This window comes from Xenopus laevis, chromosome 1L (genome assembly GCF_017654675.1).
Source record: "Xenopus laevis strain J_2021 chromosome 1L, Xenopus_laevis_v10.1, whole genome shotgun sequence".
In the NCBI taxonomy this organism is placed as follows: Eukaryota; Metazoa; Chordata; class Amphibia; order Anura; family Pipidae; genus Xenopus; species Xenopus laevis.
Window position 1 is genome coordinate 137,837,324 of NC_054371.1, and position 23,063 is coordinate 137,860,386.

Sequence of the window (23,063 nt, forward strand, 5' to 3'; positions counted from 1 at the left end):
ATATATTGTATTTGTACATGGACATTTTACAGATTGATGCTATAAAAAAACATTCAGATCCATATTTAGAATTTCAGAAAGGGTTTACACGCCTTTTCTACGCAAGCCCAACTGAATGTGCTCATGTCATAAAGGGGAGAGGGGTATATTTTCTCCTTCTCTTTAATACAACATGGTAACAAGGACATTATCATTTCAAAAAATGTATGCTAGTATTTCTCTAATGGATATAATGTTCTCATACTCAACAGCATATCTTCAGTGCTTGTAAGCAAACAAATAATGGGCTATTCATTCTCACCACTGCTATAAAACAAGATGGACTGATACTGTTACATGGGGCAATGATGAAAACACTCCAAGGTTGCTAGTCATTATGTGCACTTGGCATGTGGTGAAGAGTAATAAACAGTTATTATTGCTTCTCCAAAAACATAACGTCCAGAAAAATATTTGGAATAGTTTTAAGGTACCCTAATGAGATAAAATTGCCAAGAATCCAGCAAGGTCTTTAATCATGATCATTTAAGTAAAAAATGTTGTCGCATTAGCTTTCCATTGCTTTTAATAATTAGCTGCTTGGTCCCCGTTTCTGATAATATATGCATAAGGATGATCAAAAGAGCCACAGCAAAGAAATCTGATGGTTATCATGTGAAGGTCCTAATGCTTTTGGCTATAAAGACAAGATTTTGTGAGTGGCAATATTAACATACTGATAATAATTTATTCTGAATTAACAAATGTGTGAAATTCCACGTATATGAATTATAATTTAGCAACATAAGTTTAAAAAATATATACCAGCTTTGCCAATACTGGAATACAATAGCTCTAAAGCTGGCCATAGACGCAAAGATCCGATCGTACGAATCAATTTACGATCGGACTTTCCCATCTTCCGACCCTCCACTAACCATTCAGATCAAAGTCTTACCATTCCGATCAAATAAGAACAGATCAGCCGATGTTCTGCCCCTGACAGCAATCGTACGATAGCTATGTCTGACAACACTAGTGACAGTCTCCCTCTGAAAATCGTATGATCGGCAATACACGCAGAGATATTATCGGCAGCCGACATATATTTTCTAACCTGTCTGATCGACCAAACGACCGATCTCCACCAGACGAAAAATGTCGGGACTCTCCATACATTGTCCGAAAATCGCACAAATCCACGATTCGTACGATCGGATCGTTGCGTCTATGGCCAGCTTTAGGGTGGATTTAAGATTAGACCTGAAGACAAATGGGGGCAGTTTCAGCAGCAGGTATAGCACAATAAATTTGAGAGGTAAGGCCATAGAGAAAAGCTTAAATGCTGTGAACATAGATTTTTGAACACAGAGACTTTGCCATTGAAAACAGTGGGCCCTTTTTTAAGACTACCAATGGGAAGTGTATGGATTAAGGTATGAAAAAAGGGGGTGAAAACACACAGATGCCAAATATAATTTTTGATTAGCTTCCTTGATACCTATACTGACTATGGCACTAACAGTAATGCAAAGCAACCCCTACAAACAAAAAAATGAAGAATCACACTCAGCAAATTCAGTGCTACAGATTACACAGTAGATTATTTGTAGCGAATGATAGAAACAATTAGAAGGGCCTCCTACCCCCTTTGTCAGTGTACAACTCACAGACAAAGTCCACACAGCCAAAAAAAATCTAGGAAAACTATAGGAAACTTCTGAGTGGTAAGTCGCCTAAAACTAAATAACTCATTTTCTGCATCCAGACATTCAGTATTCAGTCTAGTCACACAAATGAAATGATATCATTTTTTCTAAATATCGCACATTTTGAGGATTCCCAAATCCTGTTTTTGGTGTGTACATAAAAGCTTATAGTTACAGGAAATGGAGGACACTCAATACAGGATACTATCTGCCAAATTTAAAGAAGTTACAATACTCAGGTACAAGAGTCACATAACACTGTAAATCATGAACAGCACCAAAGGGGTTAGCTAAGGTGCCAGGGACTGTGGGGAGGTGTTTTCTCTAATGGGGGAGGGATTTCTGGGCAGGGCCGCCATTAGAAATCACGGGGCCCCGTACAACAAAATTTTTGGGGCCCCCTGGGCCCCGCCCACACTGACGACCAAGCTCCGCCCCATATCCCGCCCACATCGCAGTTAAAAGACCACACAGACATCAGCGCTAAAAAAGTAACCCCCCCCCCCCACACAAGTTGTAAAAAGCTATTGATGGTCAGGGCCCCCTTATAAAAAAAATTGGGGCCCCAAAAAAAAAAAATTAAAATTTTTTTTTTTTTAAAAACATTGGTGGCAGGGGCCCCCTGTTAAAAAAAACTTGGGGCCCCAACAAAAAAAATGTAAAAAAAACTAAAAAAAAAACAAACATTGGTGGCAGGGGCCCCCTTCTAAGTTAAAAACAAATTGGGGCCCCAAAAAAAAATTTGAAAAAAAATTGATTTTTTTAAAAAAAAAACAAAAAAACATTGGCGGCAGGGGCCCCCTTATAAGTTAAAAACAAATTGGGGCCCCAAAAAAAAATTTGAAAAAAAATTAATTTTTTTTTGAAAAAAAAAAAAAACATTGGCGGCAGGGGCCCCCTTATAAGTTAAAAACAAATTGGGGCCCCAAAAAAAAAATTTGGAGAAAAAAAAATTTTTTTGAAAAAAAAAAAATGGTGGCAGGGGCCCCCTTACAAGTTAAAAACAAATTGGGGCCCCAAAAAAAATTTAAAAAAAAAATAATTTTTTTTTGAAAAAAAAAAAAACTGGTGGCAGGGGCCCCCTTACAAGTTAAAAAAATTTGGGGCCACCAAAAAGAAAATTAATTTTTTTTTTAAAAAAAAAACCCAAAAAAAAACAATGGTGGCAAGGGGCCCCTTACGAGTTAAAAAAAAAATTGGGGCCCCAAAAACAAAAGTTTTAAAAAAAAGATTGGTGGCAGGGGCCTATAGAATATTAAAATAATACATTGGTGGCCAGGGGATTAAAAAAAAAAAAAAAAACACAAACTGGTGTTCAGTAGAATTGAACTCATGGCTTCAGTACTTCAACTTCGCCTCCTTTCGTGACTTCGGGTCTTTTCACCGCTTCAGGACTTCGGCTTCGGCTGTTTTCGTGACTTCGGGTCTTTGCGCTGCTTCAGGACTTTGGCTTCGGCTGTTTTCGTGACTTCGGGTCTTTTCGGCGCTTCGTGACTTCGGGACTTCGGCTTTTTCTGTGACTTCGGGTCTTTTCGTCGCATCGGCTTCGGCTTTTCGGCACTTCCGCATTCGGCACTGAAGAGGCAAGACGTACGGCTCGGGCGCTCGTAAGGGGGGCCCGGATCTTCAAAAAAATGCAGCGCTGCCGGGCCCCCCTTCATGCCCGGGCCCGGTACGCTTGTCCCCCCTGTCCCCCCCTGATGGCGGCCCTGTTTCTGGGGATTGGATGGCAGTACAGCAGGATTGGGTGGCAGTATAGGAGTTGCCTGGTTATTGAAGGTGGGGGGACACTTTACCTGCTTCCATTTCTCCTCAGAAACCTGGAGCACCGGTGGAGCTCCATCCCCCCACCCTCCCACTGGTTTATTATATTACACATAAGTATTATACTTATGTGTATTGTCTTTATGATGCATGTTCACTCTTCTTTCAACTGTATCTTTATCATGCCTTCAGTATTTGGATTGGTTTTGTTACTGTCACAGCAGTTGGGCGGGTATAAAATGTGTCTTCCATTTGGTCTATGTTACCTTGGTTTAACCTCAGCAGCCGTGGCTGCCATTTGGAAACTGAATAGTTGGATATGCCATGGCAAAGTCTGTTTACTTAGATAATAAATATGTTCAATAAAGCGGCCAAACTCAACCCATAAAAAGGAAATGGTGGGCTCAGTGTCTTCTTTATAATTTGTGTGATAGTTGCATAAACACTATGAAAGTTAATCCATTCACTACAAAAAACATGCATGTCTATACACACTTGTTTGAAGGTAGTATGTTGAAAAAGCTATACTTTTAACTCATATAGAAATCCATGCAAATTACCATCAGTAGTTATAACATCACAGATTAGTACCAACTAGTAATAAGTACATGCTGTCCAACTAAAATGGAACAATTTCCTACCAGGAAGCGAATGTGCTTGGGTAAATGAGAATTACCAGCAACGTTTTGGCACAAGCCTTTCTCAAGGGGAATTCTAGTAGATTATAAACTTCAAAAACTATATATACATTTAGTATATATAGTATATATATATATATATATATATATATATATATATATATATATATATATATAAACTTCAAAAACTATATATACTCAGCGATCAGCATCCATTGAATGTATTATCTGGAATGCTTGGGACCTTGGTTTGTATATACATTTTACAAAGACTAGAATGCAAAAGCAAATAATAGATTAATAATAATTCAGTGCACTCGTTACCACTCACCCACCAACCTATCAACTTGGACTATCTTCATGTAAAGAGTAGTAATGCAATGCTATGATTTTAACGCTTAAAAAATAAAGAGAAGAACAACGTAAGGCTCTGTCTGTTACAGAATCTATATTATAGGCAACATAATGGGTTTATAAAAGAATGCTCATTCTTAAAAGTTACATTTGAAGAAACAAATAGAACTGTTTCAACAAGGATCTATTGGCAGACATTCACTGTAGGGAGTTTATGAAACATGTATTCAAGAGAATTCAGCTTGCTCTTAGGCAACTACATGCAGAATTTATATTTTATAGCACTTGCTCAAGTATATAATAAAAGGCAATAATGAAGTAACGAATATGAGCTATTCCTTTAAAAAGGGCATTTTGCAAAAAGATTGATATGTATATAGCCAACTTAAAAGGAAAAAATAGCCCCTTTTTAACATGAGCTTATTCAGTTGGGTTATATTGAAATATTGAAATTCTACGGAATATTTCTGTTTGTACACAGTCTCTATCTGACCTGTAGGAACAATATGCCAGTAATTTTATACCTCCCTCACCTTTTTTATTTGTGTGACACTCACAATGGAAAGCAGAGGGAATTCAAGTCCCAGAATCCAACCAAAGGTACAGGAGGTAATTAAAGATTAAGGTGGGATGGTTTCTATGAGCCAGAGATTGACTACCATGGTTTTCATCAAGCAGATGGCGCAGATACTTGGTCATTTGTATTTCACAACTTATAGCAATAGTCATCAATAGCAATGAATACATTCAGAACCAAAAGGCCCAAAGGATAAGGAGAAAGTATATTAAAGTTGACATACTATGTAAAAAACAAGAATGTACCAGTGCATTAAACTAGTCCCGTCCACCTGTTCTACTTCCTGTTGCCTCCTTTCCCAGGCTGTGCAAGAAAGCCGGTGTAAACTCGGCACACTGCACTTTAGTATAGGAGCCAATTAGCAGCTAGGCTGACCTGATAGGGAACTGAAGCCTGTCTGTGCTTGTGTGACTGCAGGGTTATGATTGGCTGTCCCCCTCCTACTGTGCTTCCAGCAGGGACCGTTAGGACACGCCCACCCCTCATTTGAAACACAAACATGGACCAGAGAACATCTATGGGGAGCTCCAAAACAGCAGCTAATTTTGAAGACAATATTAAATTACAGCCAAAAGTAAAACCAGCACCATAAAGTATACATTATTGCCTACAAAATTAGGGGGGTTTCATTTATCCTATATGTCTCCTTTAAAGATGTAGACTTGTACTTGCTATCTAAGATTATAATCCAATATAAATTAAGTCAGGAACAGAGTGTTTTGAATGAATGTTTTATTTTTTAATTTAGTGCTGTTTTAGTTTTTATTTTCGGGTATGGGTAAGTGAAACCCACTAATCAGAAGAGTGAATGTTCTACAATTAAGTTGGGAAGATACTGAGACTTAAGCACCAAGTGTTGATAAAGTTTAATAAGTAATTCTTGCTGGTCTTTTTGTCACTCAGTACATTCAGATTCTGATTCCTACCCCATACAGGCGAGTTTATTATTGATAGGATCTGCATGTTTATATGAGTGGATATATTCACTAAATAAACAAAGCTTTCTTACAAAGTTAAAGGTTATCTCAGTAGGTGTTAGAAAATGTGCTGTTCATGTTAATGTTTCTCATCCCACTTCAAATGCACCTTTTAAATAGAACATCAGTGTCGGCAGGTTGTTTTTCTGAAGCACCCAGTGTTTGTTTTGAGTATAGCCAAAAGACTCTGGCCATCCAACACCACTTGGAAAAACATTATGGGATCCAACATCCGAAAACCAGTTATCCAATTACGAAAAGGCCATCTGCTAGACACTCCATTTGATTCAAATAATCCAAATTTTTTAAAAATGATTTCCTTTTTCACTGTAGTAATAATAATATAGTAATTTGTACTTGATACAAACTAAGATATAACTAATCCGTATTGAAGGCAAAGCCAGCTTATTGTGTTTATTTAATGATTGCATGATTTTCTAGTAGACGTAAGGTATGAAGATCCAAATTATGGAAAGATTTGTTATCCAGAAAAACCCCAGGACATTTGCATTCTAGATAATAGGTCCCAAACCTTTACAAAGGAAAAAGTAAATTGAATAACTGTTAGATACTGCCTGTATTTATTCCAGGAACAATTCCTACATGCTTCAGTCTGTCTTTGAATTACATTTCCCAGCATATAAACTTCATTTCTTCTTTTTATAGACAGCGAAGAAGCACGCACTCCAAGGGCCAGTAATTGTGATTAAAAGCTTTATTCAAACAGCTAAAACAATAGAACCTTACGCGTTTCGTATCCGAGGATACTTATTCATAGGCATACGGATACGAAACGCGTAAGGTTCTATTGTTTTAGCTGTTTGAATAAAGGCTTTTAATCACAATTACTGGCCCTTGGAGTGCGTGCTTCTTCGCTGTCTACATTGAGTTACTCCCCCAGCTACGGGTTTGGGGCGCTGCACCCGGGCCACCAAACATCTTCGGTGAGTTTCTATACATACAAGATTGCTGAGATCCGAACTGTTTGTGCCGTATACTGGTTGAAGCTACACCCTACAAACGAGAGACCCAGGGTTTTTACACCTGGGTCTGGCTCTGTGCTGGGTGAGCCGTTAAGTTAATTTAATTTAATATATTTACTAATTGATTTATTTACATTTACTTTGGGGACTGAGCCGGTAATTTCCTCTTCTTTTTATGTTTACATTTACATATTTGTAGAAGAGGGCATATTGTTTTCTATGGTTGATGAATTCTCAGACACTAACCAAACTGCCACCTTTGTGGCCACAGAGTGCGCTATTACTGCAGACTATGCAAAATACCTCCACTATAGCATTCCATATAGCATCTCCAACTCATAAGTGTAAAAGTAAATGTGAAAGGGACACACAATAATACACAGGGGCCCATTTATTTAGCTCGAGTGAAGGAATAGAATAAAAAAAACTTCGAATTTCTAATGATTTTTTTGGCTACTTCGACCATCAAATTGGCTACTTTGATCTTCGACTACGACTTCGAATCTAACGATTCAAACTAAAAATCATTTGACTATTTGACCATTCGATAGTCGAAGTACTGTCTGTCTCTTTAAAAAAAAAACTTCGACCCCCTAGTTCGCCACCTAAAACCTACCGAATTCAATGTTAGCCTATGGGGAAGGTCCCCATAGGCTTTCTAATGTTTTTTTTGGTCGTAGAAAAATCGTTCGATCGATGGATTAAAATCCTTTGAATGGAACGATTCAAAGGATTTAATCGTTCAATCAAACTATTTGCGCTAAATCCTTCGACTTCGATATTCGAAGTCAAAGGATTTCAATTCGGCAGTCGAATATCGAGGGTTAATTAACCCTCGATATTCGACCATAAGTAAATTTGCCCCACAATAAGCTTTAACTTTGCAGTGAAGGCATTATCACATCTCTGTGGTTCTGCTTCCATTTTAAAACTATATATGAGGGCTCACAGGTGACTAATAAAACAGACAGACCAGACCAGACAATTTCTATGCGTGAACCCTTGAATCAAGGTTGAGGTATGCACACAATTGGGGGACCAAGTGAAATACATACGTACAATAGAAGTGCAACTTACTTTTCAGGGCATATTTTTTTTAAAAAATATATATAAATTATTAGCTTTTATGTGTTTATATTAGCAATGCACTGAATCCACTTTTTTGGATTCGGCCACACCCCTGAATCCTTTGTGAAAGATTTGGCCGAATACCAAACCAAATCTGAACCCTGACAGGGAGGGAAAAAGAGAACTTCGAGCTGTGCATTTTTTTTATATATACCTTTTTTGTGTTCAAAAGTCACATGATTTTAAAGGAATTGTTCAGTGTAAAAATAAAAACTGGGTAAATAGATAGGCTGTGCAAAATAAAAAATGTTTCTTATTTAGTTAGTTAATGTATAAAGGCTGGAGTGATTTGATGTATAACATGTCAGTCAGAACACTACTTCCTGCTTTTCAGCTCTCTTGGTTTACACTGACTGGTTACTCCATTTACCAGGAGGTAACCAGAGACTTGAGGGGGGGGGGCACATGGGTCATTTCTGTTGCTTTTGAATCTGAGCTGAATGCTGAGGATCAATTAGAAACTCACTGAACAGAAATGTACCATGTGGCCCCCCTTCAAGTCGCTGACCAGTGGCGTAACTACAGGGGGATCAGGGGGTGCGATTGGGCCAGGGCCCGCACCCCCTCAGGGCCCCCCCGGCAGCTCACGCGCCATGATTCCCGGTGGTTCCGGGTGTACGGCCGGCGGTTTCCGGGTGTACGGATGGGGCCGGGGGGCCCGGCAGCGCGTCCCGCGCCAGGGCCCCCCCCTCTAGTTACGTCACTGTCGCTGACTAACTCAGAGTTATAGAGCTGAAAAGCAGGAAGTTGGATTCTGGCTGTTTTATTAGACATCTGTTCACTCCAGCCTTTATACATTACATTTTTGGCTAACTAACTATATTAGAAACATTTTTTTATTTTACACAGCCTATCTATTTACACAGTTTTTATTTTCACACTGAACTATTCCTTTAAGGTACGAGGATTCCACCAAACCTGAATCCTGCTGAAAAAGGCCAAATACTGGCTGAATACTGAACCGAATCCTGGATTTGGTGCATCCCTAGTTTATATAAAATGATAATACCCAGCCTGTCACTTATTTTCTTGTGGTGCTCTGGGCAGTAACACAGGTTGAATACCAAAATGGCAGCTATGCTAGTACATATCTACAGATTCCCAGTCTTTATCCCTCCAGCACTGTTTAACAAAATTTAGTATTCCAGAGTCTACAATATCTAGCAACCCTTGCCAGTTTTCTGGCATTCCTTGCTGTGAAAAGATTAGTCAAATGTTATTTAACATGATATATTTTGCAATGACTACATTACATTATTATATTATTTTCTTGAAAATTCAAGTTTTCGCGGGTAATTTTAGTAAAAACTCGAATTTTGCGGGTTGAAAAAACTTTAATTTTTTCGAGATTTATTATGCCTTGAAGCTGCAAAAAGCTTGAATCCAAAAATATTCCAGCTAAAGTCAATCTCATATAGATGTTAATGGCCGGGAACCATTTGAAGATGTTTTTTGCCTTCATGATTTTCGGCCATTTGCGCACATAAAACAATCAATTTGAGTATTCAAGTTTTTCCCCCAGATTGCATTGATTTGAGTTTTTTTTCGTGTTTTTCCATAAATAAGAAAACATTTGAGTTGTTTATTCGAGGTAGAAAAAAACCTTGAAAAAAACTTTGATAAATAACCCCCTTAATTCCTTAATAAGAAAAAACTTATGAGTATACAAGAAAGAAAAGGAAATGTGCAATGACCCAGTAGGAACCATTTACATAGGTGTCATAAGTATCTAAATGATAATTATAGCTCCTCTGTGAAGTACACAGTCAAGTTAATAATTATATTAATAAACCGACAAGCTGAAATCAAGACTCTCTAATCATGTCCAAAATGAAAACTTTAGATCTAGTAAAATGAACCTGTTAAATGCATTAATTGCATGAAGATGGCACAACATCCGGCACTAATAAAAAATAAGAGCATCTCCTTTCTTGTTTTTCCAGAACAAAAACGTCTATATCCAATACTGGAAAATTCTTTGACCCACTCAACCCGTTTAGCTAGCAAATCTGAATTTGAATCTGTGCAGCAATATTTGTATAATGTATTCATTGTAGTCCTGTTTATATGAATTTAGACCTCTCGAGAGTATGTATTAACAGATTACTTAATCTCTCGTTCAGTGTGGCATTCACATTCCCAGGAGGCATTTGATGACGAGTGAAAATCTAATATCCTGGCATTGAGCCTGGGTGAAACCGGAAACAAACCTTGCTGTTTGGTTTCTAAATTCCCGAAAGGATAAGCCCTGTGTTTAGTAAAACACAAGTCAATTGGAGGACTAATTTAATGCAGACAATGTGCCAATACAACACACCTCTGTTGCTCATGAGACTGCAAGCTCAGTCAAACATGAAGAACGTATCATAATCGTAACAAGAGAGGTGTGTGGGAAACGATCAATGTTAAGTTAAATAGAGAAGGGATGTAGTAAAGATTCAAGGAATTAGCCTAACATTTTATAGCCTCACTACATTTACATATAAAGGTGTTCAGTGCAGGTGCATCTGCCCTAGTTATAGCGTTCTAGCATCTGGACTGCAGTTACTCATAGCAACCAATCAGCAGTTAAGATTCTAACTGCCTACTGATGAAAATAAATCTGATTGGTTGCTATAGGTATCTGTGCTGGTGCCGATTTGAACAGAAAAAGATAAGGTACCCCCAGAATATCAATATAAATAGATCACCACGTACATCCAGTGGTCCAGGTGCACCAGCCCCAGACCCTCAGCTTCAGGAAGTGTCAAACCTGTATATGCAGATAGAAAAAATAGGGCTCTGTAAAAAATATATTTATTAGTATAGATAAAAAATGACATCTCCATAGGCCCAAATGGAGTTGTATAATTTTTATTTTCTACTAATAAATATATTTTTACATAAAACATTTTTATGGCCCAGTGGATTCCTTTGAGTGCCGGTTAGCCCTATTTTACATATACTGATGCCGATTTGCCCATTGAGTAAATTAACTGCTTTACTGAAAGCCCTACACTGTATTTTTAAACACTTAGATTAGATTGGAGAAAAGTAGTGCAACAACAGCAGCCTCTTAAAAGTCTCACCTTTAAGTCTATTCAGTTCATGTTGCTTTTTTTTAACCCCACTAACTGTTTGCCTTATTTAAGAGCAGTGTGAGGTGTCTTGACAAGAACGAAAAAAGCAAATGTACCCAAAGTGTGAGAACTGAAGGAGTAACCTTTCCTGAGAAAAAGGTGGGAGTGCGCACACTGAGAGTCAATTTATGCCTTACCAAATATGTCAAATATCTCTGAAATATTTATTTCATTTTTATTATTTTTAGCTAATATATGCTGGTTTAAAACATGAAAACCAAAAACCGCAAACAATAAAAAATTAAAAGAAAATGCAAATTGTCTCAGACTATAACTCTATACGTCATATTAATAATTATCTCAAAGGTGAACAAGACCTATAAAGAAGAGAAATATAGACAACAGAGCAGACCTGTTCATTTTATGTACAGCTGCATTATAATGCTGTTGTTGCAAGTGCTTTTGACTGTTAGTTCTCTTGCCTTTGTGGCTATGCTAATTATATGATAGGCTATGGGCTGGTTCTGTACACACCCATACTGAGAGTGTTTACACCCAGATGAGCAGGGAAGAATGCAAATACAATAGGTACTCACACACTACTAAACACACACCTTAAATAAAGCTTTGATACACAAAAATTGCAACTACAACTTGCTTACTTGGATATGTTTCATTTAAAGCAAAATTACTTTGGATTCTTAAATTCGACCATTTCAGATAGGTCCATTGCCATCTGTTGTGCTATTTCCACACTCACTTTAAAAAAGCAGTATTGCTTATGCTGATTCGATGCCACCAACTTACTTTAAAGGTAACAACACCTTCTAAGACAGGATTCTTCTCTATGGGTCTGAATAACAGTTAAATCGAACACTTGCACTGTTTCCAGTTCACAAGCACTGCACAGCACATATTTCAAGTAATACACTGGGCCAGGGAAGTCCATAAGGCAGGGTTGGTATATTTTCAGTTGTGCTTTCTGTAGCTCCAAGAATAAATAAAGAAAATAAAAAATCCTATCACAGATAAGAGATTCAAAAACTTTACACAGCTATAGCAAGGAGAGAAGAACTGCAGCCTTTGGCACATAACTGTAAATTAAATGGCACCTGTCACCTAGTTTTCCAACTGCAGGTGCAGGTTAATTGAGCCTGTACTCTGGTTGGAGGAAAGAATAGTTTTTTATTTTAAAAAAATGCCCCACCAGTCTTAGACTGCACACACATGCATGTGCATAATGAGTGAGTGCCACAAACTGCTCTTTACGTGCAAGACGTCAGATTGTGAGACGCCTACGTCAGACGTTTGTGAAGTGCATGGGCTCAGCACAACATGGCCGCTCGCACCGGTCTTCTGGTGCGAGCAGCCTAATCAGAGGCAGTCAGAGACCAGTTGATTTTAACTAGACACTCTGCAGAGGCGTACAGTGTTTTCAGATAGCTCACAAACTGTGGGCCAAAGCTATAGGCTTGCAGAGTACCTAAAAGATGTTGGTGATCTACTCTGTCAAATGCCTTCTCTTGATCCAGGGAGAGAAAAGAGAGATAAACCAGCCTTCAGGTCAAAATGTAGTAAATCCCAAACCAGAAAGAAATTGTCAAAAATTGTCCGGCCAGGGACTGTATAGGACTGGTCAGGATGAACCACCTGTGCCAGCACAGACTTGAGCCTGAGTGATATAGCTTTGGCTACAATTTTATAGTCTGTGCTGAGCAATGAGACTGGTCGCAAATTCTTAATAAGGCGGAGATCCCCTTTCTTAGGTAGCAGTGATAACACTGCTCGACGACACGAAAGTGGCATCTCACCAGTCTTGAGGGCCTCATTTAGAACCCTATGGAAATCATGTCCCAGAGTATCCCAGAAGAACTAGAAAAACTCTACAGTCAATCCACCCAGCCCTGGAGATTTATTATGGGGCATTAAGTGGAGTGCTTGAGAGATTTCGTTCAGAGTGATTGGTTTTTCCAACCTCTCTCTTCTCCCCTTGCTGACCACTGGAAGCCCTTTCCATAGTTCCCTGGAGGCATCCGGAGAGATGGGATCTGGAGAAAAAAGGTTCTGATAGAAGGACCGGGCTCTGTCCCGGATAGCCTCCGTATCTTCAATGGGGTGCCATCCTCCGCAAGAAGGCATGTAATTTGTTTTCAGTTCCCCTTCTTCTTCTCCAGAGCATAGAATAATCACGTGCCACGATCCATATCACAGAGTAACTGTATGCGGCTTCGCACATAAGCACCACGAGCCTGTCGCTGTTCCATGTTAAGCAGAGTCTCTTTCTTTTCTACATATTCACACTGCATGGCTTGGTCTTCAGAGCCTGACAGCCTTTGCTCAAGATCAAGCACCTCCCTATTCAGAGGTGCATTTTGCTGTCTGCTCAAACATTTTATATACTCTTGACACAAGAGCTTTAGGTGAACCTTGCCTACATCCCACCATTGACTCAAGTGTGGCAAATTCATCCTGATAACTAGTGATGGGCGAATTTATTCGCCAGGCGCGAATTTGTGGCGAATTTGCGCGATTCGCCGCCAGCGAATAAATTTGGGCGCCAGCGTAAAAAAATGGGCGCGGGCATCAAAAAACGGGTGCCGGCATCAAAAATGAGACACCGGCACCGTTTCGAGAATTTTTCGCTGTTTCGCAAATTTCGCGTGAAATTCGCGCATTTTCCGGCGAAGCGAAACGCCGCAAATTGGCCCATCACTACTGATAACCCTTCCAGTCTATTCACATTTCCCGAACTGCCTTTACAAAACCCTTCATCCTTTAATAAGCTGTTGTTAAAGTGCCAATAGGCTGCTTTGGGCAGAGATGGTGCAACTGCCACTATCAAGGAAGCACAATTGTGTTCTGAGAAAGGTGCCAAGCTAATAGTACTGGACCGGACTTGTGACATAATATGGCTTGATATATAAAGCCTATCAATCCCGGACTGAGACATACGGCCTTCCCTCACCCTAAAATAGGTGAAAGCATCTGTTTCTGGGTGTTGTTCTCTCCAGATGTCAACCAAGGAGAAAAGGGCAATAAGTACGCCCAAAGCTGACTCAGATGCATCCCTTTTCTGGGGAACATTTCGGTCCCGAGCCTCAAGGGTGTAATTGAAATCACCCCCTATAATCAAGGCTTCATCTGAGTCAGTTGTCTCCATATAGGCTGATAAACTTAAAAAAGCTTTCTCTCTGGTCCAGTAGTTGGGGCATATAAATTTATCAGATTGTATGTTACACTAGACTCCCGGGCCCGGAGATGTAACAGACGGCCTGGGATGACAGATTTAACGCTCAGCACCTCTGGCTGGAAGGATTCTGAGAACAAGGTCACCACCTTACATGACGTCCATGTGAGGTGATTAAAAAAGACTCTGCCCTTCCATTCCAGATGCCAGGTCGCTTCAAGCTCCTAAGTGATATGGGTCTCTTAAAGGAAACTCACAGAGTACCCTCCTTGGTGAAGAAAGGGGAGTACCTGAAACATTCAAAAAGGCTCCCGACAGCCATTTGTATTAAGAGTGCTTATACTTAGAGCCATTTTTGTGTGTTAGTAAGTGCTTTAGCCCTCACAGAGGTCTGGTGAGACAAACACTTTTTGTGGAACTTAACAATACAGATATTCTGAGATATTCTGCAGTTCCATAGTTTTTGGCCTCTTTTATGGCCTTGATGTATTGTCTCACAGAACTGATCACCAAAGTCAAATCTTGCCACTTCTCCAGAGCCATATGTAGTTTCTTCGCCAATTTAACACCAAAGGTGCTCTCAAAAAACATCTTGAGTTCCTCAGTTGGGATGATTGGGGTTGAAGGATTTGGCACAACTGTGTCAACCACCTCTTCGATGTTCCCCTCATCCATGAGCTCTTCCTGGCTAAGGGATTGATAATTTCCCCTCTCCACTGGAGCTTTGAGAACTTCTCCACAAGAAGTTGCAGGAGAAGGATCAGAAGCACCTGCTGGAGACCCTGCAACGGTTCAGATAATACTTGAATTTTACTTGGAACACCTTTGGAGGTGTTTGATTTAGGGGTAGCAGATGGAATTGGCTTCTTAACACAAGCAGCTTTAGAGGCTCGATGGGCAACCTCTGCCCTTTCCACTGCCTCCTGTGCCTCCTGAATAACAATAACATTGTTATTGTTATTAACACTGGAAGAGAATGGAGGAGAGATCTTAGCATGCACAGTAGACCTCACAGAGTCTGTCTGGCTGTCCTCCATATTTACAACTCCAGCCTCATTATCATCCCTCGCAGCATTGTCTGCAGGATCCTGTATGGGAGTTGTCCCAATATTCTCCATTTCTTGGAGTGAAATATCCTGAGGCACTAAACACTGAGGCTGGTTGTAGTTCCCAAAGCTCAACACCTCAGGAACACTTATGGCCCACTCTGCAGGGGTCTTATTAGGTGTCCCTTTATACTCCAGGGGAAGATCATCTGTTGGAGACAGATGCAGCACCCCTGACTCTGTGGGGAGACCCATAATCCCCTGTTCAAGTTTCTCCAGACCATTTATCTAATTTTCCTCAACTGGGTCTATGGTTGCATGGTCTGGCACCAGTTGACTGCATCCAACAGTTGGACCAGACAACATCACTACATGAGGAGCAGATGTTTTGCTGCTTTTTTGCCCTTGGATGGGGGTGCTCCATCATTGACCACTGAAACCCATTCCTCCAGTATGAGAGAGTTGGATTTAAATTTCTTCTTCTTTTTCTTGTCATTTGAATTGAAATGCTACTCTCTGCTCCCACCATGACAGGTGTTACAACCATCTGCACCCAACACCCCTAGGAGTGCTCATAACAGGGTTAAGTTGGTTTTTGGCAACAAAACTGCAGCACTGGGGGACATTGACATTTCCCCCCCCCCTTCTCTTTTGCTGAAGTTGAAATGCAGGCTGCAGCCTTAGATAACTTGAGTGAAGAAAGAGGAGGTTTGGAGGGGCAGGAACAGGGACTGTGGTCTTAATATGCTCTTTGGGGCAACTCTGGCGAGTGTGCCCCAGGTTCTTGCAAAGGAAGCACCTCACTTCTACTGTGCTGTAAAAAAATTTATACAGCACCCCCTCAAATGAACACCAAAGGACCTCTCAATAGTATCTTGACCCGAGGTAAAAGTAATTGCACCTGCCTTTAAAAGAGAGGATATGTCTCAATCTGCTCTCCTTGCAACCAAAGGGAAGTTTAGAAATAACTGACTTCATTTCACCAAGGGCTTGCAGGTGGGGTAGCAATACGTGGTCTTGCAGGAAGGGGGACACATTAGATAAGACTATCTTTATGCCTAATCCTTCTAGGGGTTCTACAGGGATATAACTCCCCCTACTCTGCACCAGCCCATGAACTGCAGTTAGTGTACGGCAAATATTATGGCTTTCCCATACATTTTACTTGCTGCCACTATTACAGAGGGGCACACCACTTCTGCTGCAGCTTTTATGTAAGCCTCTATGCCATGAGCTCCTGACATTATACATCTAACCCCATGCTTCCTTGTAAGCTGCTCTAGGTATTTTTTTATAATTTTGTTTTTTATTCCCTCCCATTATTTTACAAAAACAATTCACAAAAAAGGAAGCTTAATTATATTAATCAACAAAAAGTAAATGCAACAATGAGAGGCTTTAGTAGGGAGAGGGTTAATGTGAGCCGGTGGCTGGGAGTTGCACTGCTACTAGAAAAGATTTTATTTTCTTAAATCCTTCTCCCTTTAGCTTTCTCTCCTTACAAAACAAGGATAAAAAAAAGCACACACACAATCTGTGCAAATAATGATAGATTTCAGCTGAAACTAAATAAAATAACAAGTGAAACTAACACCCAGGTGTGGGGGAGGGGAAGAGGATCTGTCAGTGAGTTTCTAGCCCATAGGAAGTGAAGGAAACTGGGCTAGCAATCACTCACCTTCTGGGTCAAAACAAATATCGATTTTAAATAAAGTAAATCAACTCAAAACTTCCCAAAATTCACACACCAAGTAGCTAACACCTTCACACACCAAATGAGAACAAATAATCCTGCCTTAGACAGGAATTTCTCTGCTTAATCTGAAGCTTTCTTTTTTATGGCTTCTCCAGTATTTGGAATTCCAGAACTGATAACTTGTATGGGGTGTCTTCATTCAGAGGCCCCTATACGCCACATACTTAGGTGTACCTATGCATATTGGGCATCAAAATGTTCAGCGGACACAGGGCTTTGATATTTAGGGTGTTTTATCTTGGTATGTAATAATATGTGCGAGATACGATGCTCCAGAGCTGGAGTATTGAGGTGATTTTTGGAAACAGGGCCGGAACTAGGGGAAGGCAGAGTAGGAACGTGCCTAGGGCGCAATGCTGGAGGGGCACCAGGCACGCACCTTCTCTGCCTCTGCTATCCGCTAGTCCGGTCCCTGCTGTGGCCGACGTGTGTGTTTGCGCGAAAAACGAAAGTGCGCATGCCCACTCGTATTTTTTCGCGCATGTGCACTTGTGTCTTTTCGCGCATGCGCACTAGTGTATCGGGCGCTTTTGCCGGGCCAGGCTGCCTAGGGCGCCTGCCCGCGCTGGCCCGGCACTGTTTGGAAATGTCAAAAAAATTGCCAAATTTAAGAAAGCTTTGAGGCTTGGTACTTTGGAGTAGAAAGACATGCATACCCATTTTAGATTCGTCAGATTGTGTATGGTTTTCTGGGGTGAACATAAGTTTTTGTACTTTTGCCCCTTGAAAAATGCTGTAAATGTGCTGATTTTGCAGTATCTGGAATTACTGAACGGATAATTCGTATGGGTGTCATCATTCTGGGGCCCCTATACGCCACATTCTTAGGTGTACCTATGCATATTGGGCATCAAACTGTTCAGCGGACCCCAGGCTTTCATGTTTAGGGGGTTTTATCTTGGTATCTATTGATATGTTGGAGATACGATGCTGTAGACTGGACACGTTGAGGTCATTTTTCAAAAATATAACACATTTTTATAAAAACTGCTAATTTTAGGAAAGAATTGCAACTTGGTAGTTTTGAGTACAAATATATATTTACTCATTTTGAACTCGTTAGAATCTGTTCTTTCCAATAATGTGTAGTTTTTAGGGTAAACCTACTGTTAGTGGAATGTTTGGCCTTGAAATCAGATGTATGCAGTTTTGTGGGGCGGTGCTGTGGAAATTTGGTAGTTTGCTGCTTCTAGATTTTGATCTATAGAAGTGAGAAATCTACATAAAACAATATATATTTGGTATTGGCACATTCGGGAGACACAGAACTTTTCAAATCTGCTGTGTTCTCGTACATCAAATAAATTATGTTTCTGATCTTTGCGTTTGTATCAAGCAAAACTGTTTTTTTAATTTTTTTTTATACACTTAGAAGCCCATATCTTTTTACAGGAGTGGAATTACTCAAAATTCTAGCATATTTTCAAAGCTTTGGTTGTCCTGAAAAAAAACAATATCTTGTTTTCCTGAGTAAACTAAAAGGCCCCCCGGGAAAGGCCCCTAAAGTGAAAGAGCACAAAATGTTCAAAAAAGGTTTGGCAATAAAAGTACCAACTTGGCCAAATTGGCTGGCAGTGAAAGGGTTAATGTTCAAAACACTATAAACACAATATATAAAAACATCAATAACTGCCATACTATTAGAAGACATACAATGACAGTAGCATGTAACCATTCTGGCAGACGAGGCAGAAGCCTTGCACACATTATTATAAGGGGCAAAGTTATCCAGTTCAGTTGTTTTCAGATTGTTCACCATAAACAAATACTTTTTTTAAAATTGCTTTCCATTTTTTTATTGTTCTCTCAAAATTGAAGTTTCAGATCCAGTCTGGCAGCTCAGTAATCCAGGTGCAGATTCTGAACTGTTACAATTTGATACATTTAGTTGATACAGCAGCAACTGTGCAGTATTAACAACTACTGTATCAATTGCAACAGCCAGATGAATCCTATACCTGGTTCAGGAGTCCAGAGGTCAACCCAGTATGGGAAGATATTGCCCCACTAAGTAGCAAATAGAGGATTCGTCTGGCTGAGTGTGTTGGCAAGCATTAAACTTGTGATTATAGTAATGGGGAGGGAATAGGGGACACTGTGCCTAATATATACAAAGTTTATGTGCTGCATAAAGTTGGCAATTCATGCTCAGATTTTTGAACAATATTTAACTGGCACATGGGACAGTCAGTCAGATAGATAACCCAAAGCCTATTCCATGTATAACAACTTTAAGCTATGTTCTAATTCCCCATAGTACTGCCTAACATCAATACACAAAAAGAGGGTTGTTTGTGGGAGCACTACAAAGGCTATATAATGGACGTGCAATTTATCTGGCCACATTAACTACAACCATGCAGAAGAGAGGGGACTGTACAATCCCTGGCCCCTGACGAAGGCAGCAGACACTTTTCCTCATAAATATAACTATGGGTGCCATCTATGAAAAATATGAGCATTGTGCAAATAGCCGAAACTTATGTGCTTCGTATCAGAGGATAGAGACCTGTGGCTCCCTTTCTCTAATACAGTGCAGACTGCATCAGTCAGCGCCATATTATCGAGGGGCCGGGGAAGTTACATAGGCATCTGTTTCTGATAAATATGCTCCTATACATACAGGTATAGGACCTGTTATCCAGAATGCCAGAGACCTGGGGTTTTCCAGATAATGGGTTTTTATGTAATTAAGATCTTCATACCTTAAGTCTACTAGAAAATCATGTAAACGTTAAATAAATCCAACAGGCTGGTTTTGCTTCCAATAAGGATTAATTATATCTTAGCTAGAATCAAGTACAAGGTAATGTTTTAGTATTACAGCGAAAAAGTTTGATATGTAGTTTTGCTTATGATAAAGGAATTCTGAACACATCGAACCAAATAAATTTACTATATGACAGGTAACAAGCAGCTACTTCTTGAAAGGGAACTTAAGGGCAGTGGCTGATGGGGAGATTTGTCGCCCTCGATTATTTATGCACAACTGCAAATCGAGGCAGTAAAACCAACATATCATGCAGATGCCAGAGGTTGCCTCTGGAGGAAACTTCAGGTGACTTTGCGATATGTTGGTTTTACTGCCAGCGATTTCAGTTATTTCCAGTAGAGACACATTTTTGGGAGATTAGATGCTTGCAGTTGCCCATAAATAATCACAGGTGATAAATGTACCCGTCGTCCACTGCTCTAAAGCTTCAGCTGTGACTGTTGATAAAGGTAATTAAAATATTTTCTATGGCACTGTAACAGAATGCTGGCAAGGTGGTAGCGCTAATCAGAGAAAGTAAAGATTGTTACAAGTATGAATTCCTACTAAGTATACAGGTATGGGATCTGTTATGTGAAATGCTTTGGACCTGGGGATAAGGTGTCTTGGATCTCTATACCTTAAGTCGACTAAAAAATATTTAAACATTAATTAAGCTCAAAAGGATTGTTTTGCCACCAATAAGAATTAATTATCTGAAATTAACTTAAAGTACACAAGCAGCTAATCACTGTTCTTGACAGTGTGGCTTATGAGCCCAACGGCCACAAACCATACTATATGGAGACCAGGAGCCAAGCTCATTCCAAAGATGTTTTTTTAGCTGCCTCTGGCCTTGTGCAGTTCTGAGGTTATTAGTTACAACTTCAACAACTTCCATTACAAAGGGAATGCCTTCCACCGACCTTCAAATTATGGTGGGAAAAAATTAGCTTATGTTCTATGATCTCATGTTAACAGTGAATCTGTATTGAAAAGCTACTGTTCCTGTGGCCACAAACTCAACACGTCTTGGTCTACGACCAGAAAGACAATGGAAACTGGGCTGCTGTTGACTTTTTTGAATTTTTATAGGTTACATGTTAGCTGGCTTTCCAGATAAGATGCAGTATGGCTATTAACACCCAAATAAACAATTTGGTGCAGCTAAATTTAAATCCCTGTCCTGAATATGTTTTACTGTACATTTAAATAAGTATTAAAGGTGGTTCGCCTGTTTGTTAACTTTCAGTTGTTTTTCAGTATGTTATAGACTTTGCAGTGGGCCTTTATTGTTTATGTTTTTATAGTTTTTGAATCATTTGCCCTCATCTTTCCAGCTTTCAAATGGAGGTCACTGACCCAGACAGACGAAAAACTATTGCTCTTTGAGGCTAAAATTTTATTATTATCATTATTATTATTATTGTTACTTTGTATTCCTTATCTTTCTATTCAGTCCCTCTCCTATTCATATTCCAGTGTCTCGTTCACACCACAGTTTAGTTGCTAAAAAAAAAGAGAAGACTCCCAGCAACCTTGTAGCTGCTGAAAGTCCAAGCTGGAGAACTGTTGAACAAAAAGCTTAATAACTGAAACGCCACAAAAATAAATGAAAACCAACTGGCGATTGCCTCATAGTATCAATGTCTTAGTTATGCTGAAAGTCAATTTAAAGGTGAACAAGAATGCAAAACCTTCTTAAAACATTGGTATGTTCCTGGAATAAGCCTGAAAACAGACTGCCTGCAAGTTCCACATAAAAGGGGAAGGCAGGGTCTCTGTCACAGCTGACATGGAATCCTATAAAGGCCAATATCTCAGACAGGAATGCTTCCATTTGCCTGGCTGTAACATTTAAGGGTGAGCTTCCCAAACCAGAATGTAATGACAAAATCTGCATATCTATCCGCAGATCCACATGGGCAAGAATACAAATTGGACAAAGAAAGGGGCTGCAGTGTCCTCAGAACTGAATAAATCCCAAATAGCACATTGCCTTCTTCTACCCTTACTTCATTGCATCCTTCACAGTCATACACACACACATAAACACACACATACATACATATACACACACACACACACATACACACACATACACAAACATACATACACACACACCCCTCTGTATCCTGCACTGAATCATACACACATATGTAATACACACATATGTAACACACACATAGAAATATCTGTACAAGCCAGGCACTGCCAGAAACATTATAAAATGCGTATGTGTGAGGTGAATAACCAAGCGAGGGCTGTGATTACGCACAGAAGGACATATTTCTGTCTGACACATTTGCATACAGTATATATATATATATATATAGCTATAGGTTTAGAATAGCGACTAACCTAAGACGACAGACACGACAGTGGCGATGAGCAGCCAGTTGTTCCTCAGAATCCTTTTACAATCGCAGCCTCTTTTCATTTTCTTGCTCATGGTGCTGCGGCGTTGCTGCTTGTACAGCCTGTGATGGTGTCTCCCGGGAATAAGAGTGATGGGCTGGGGGGCAGGAGCAGCTGCAGGAGGCTGTGTGTGTGCTGGAGACAAAGGCAGAATGGTGAGACAGAGTGTGTGTGTCTGTGTTTCTGCAGACGTCCATTCATGGATACAGGTGTCAGCTCTATGGACACATCTCTGTGCGCCTCTCACTGCAGCAGCGTCACTGTCAGCATGTTGCGTCTTCTCCTGCCGCACAATGTGCTTGGAAGACAAAGCCACTGAACGTATTGTATAATTGTGTTGTGCTTGGGAATGTTTGGGGACAAGTATTACAATACCTGTGAGGTGAGCCCGCAGTCTATGGCTGTCACTATAAGGCACTGCTGAGAGATGAACATTCACTAGCCTCCTCCCTCTCTTGTCACTCCTCCCCATCATCATCATCATTCCTACACTGGATTAAAGGGGACTCTGCCCTGTGCTGCCTTACTGTTTGTTTTACACTTCACACGGCCCACATTCAACCTGCCCCTCACATTCCAGTGTTGTTGTACCTCTAACATCATACATCCCTGTGTGCACCAAACTGAAAATCACTTGTACTTTAGCCCCCTGTCTAATGAGCTAAAATCTCTGCATGAAATTGACCAACATCACTTGTGAAAAGTAACATTTACTCTTTTAGTGTCACTGCCCTGT

The 23,063-nt window shown here is 40.0% G+C and overlaps 1 protein-coding gene across 1 annotated transcript in view; it reads right to left on the reverse strand.

The window, feature by feature from the left end:
• The window catches only part of slc1a1.L (solute carrier family 1 (neuronal/epithelial high affinity glutamate transporter, system Xag), member 1 L homeolog), a 44,459-nt gene extending 21,633 nt beyond the window's left edge, over positions 1-22,826 (reverse strand). Inside the window, exons 1-2 of the mRNA XM_041564088.1 lie at positions 22,703-22,826; positions 22,271-22,462 (exon numbers count right to left, since the gene is read on the reverse strand). Coding sequence (XP_041420022.1) covers positions 22,271-22,462; positions 22,703-22,811 — 301 coding nt within the window. The 5' untranslated portion in view covers positions 22,812-22,826. The remainder of the gene's footprint in view (positions 1-22,270; positions 22,463-22,702) is intronic.
• Between the last annotated feature and the right edge of the window lie 237 nt (positions 22,827-23,063).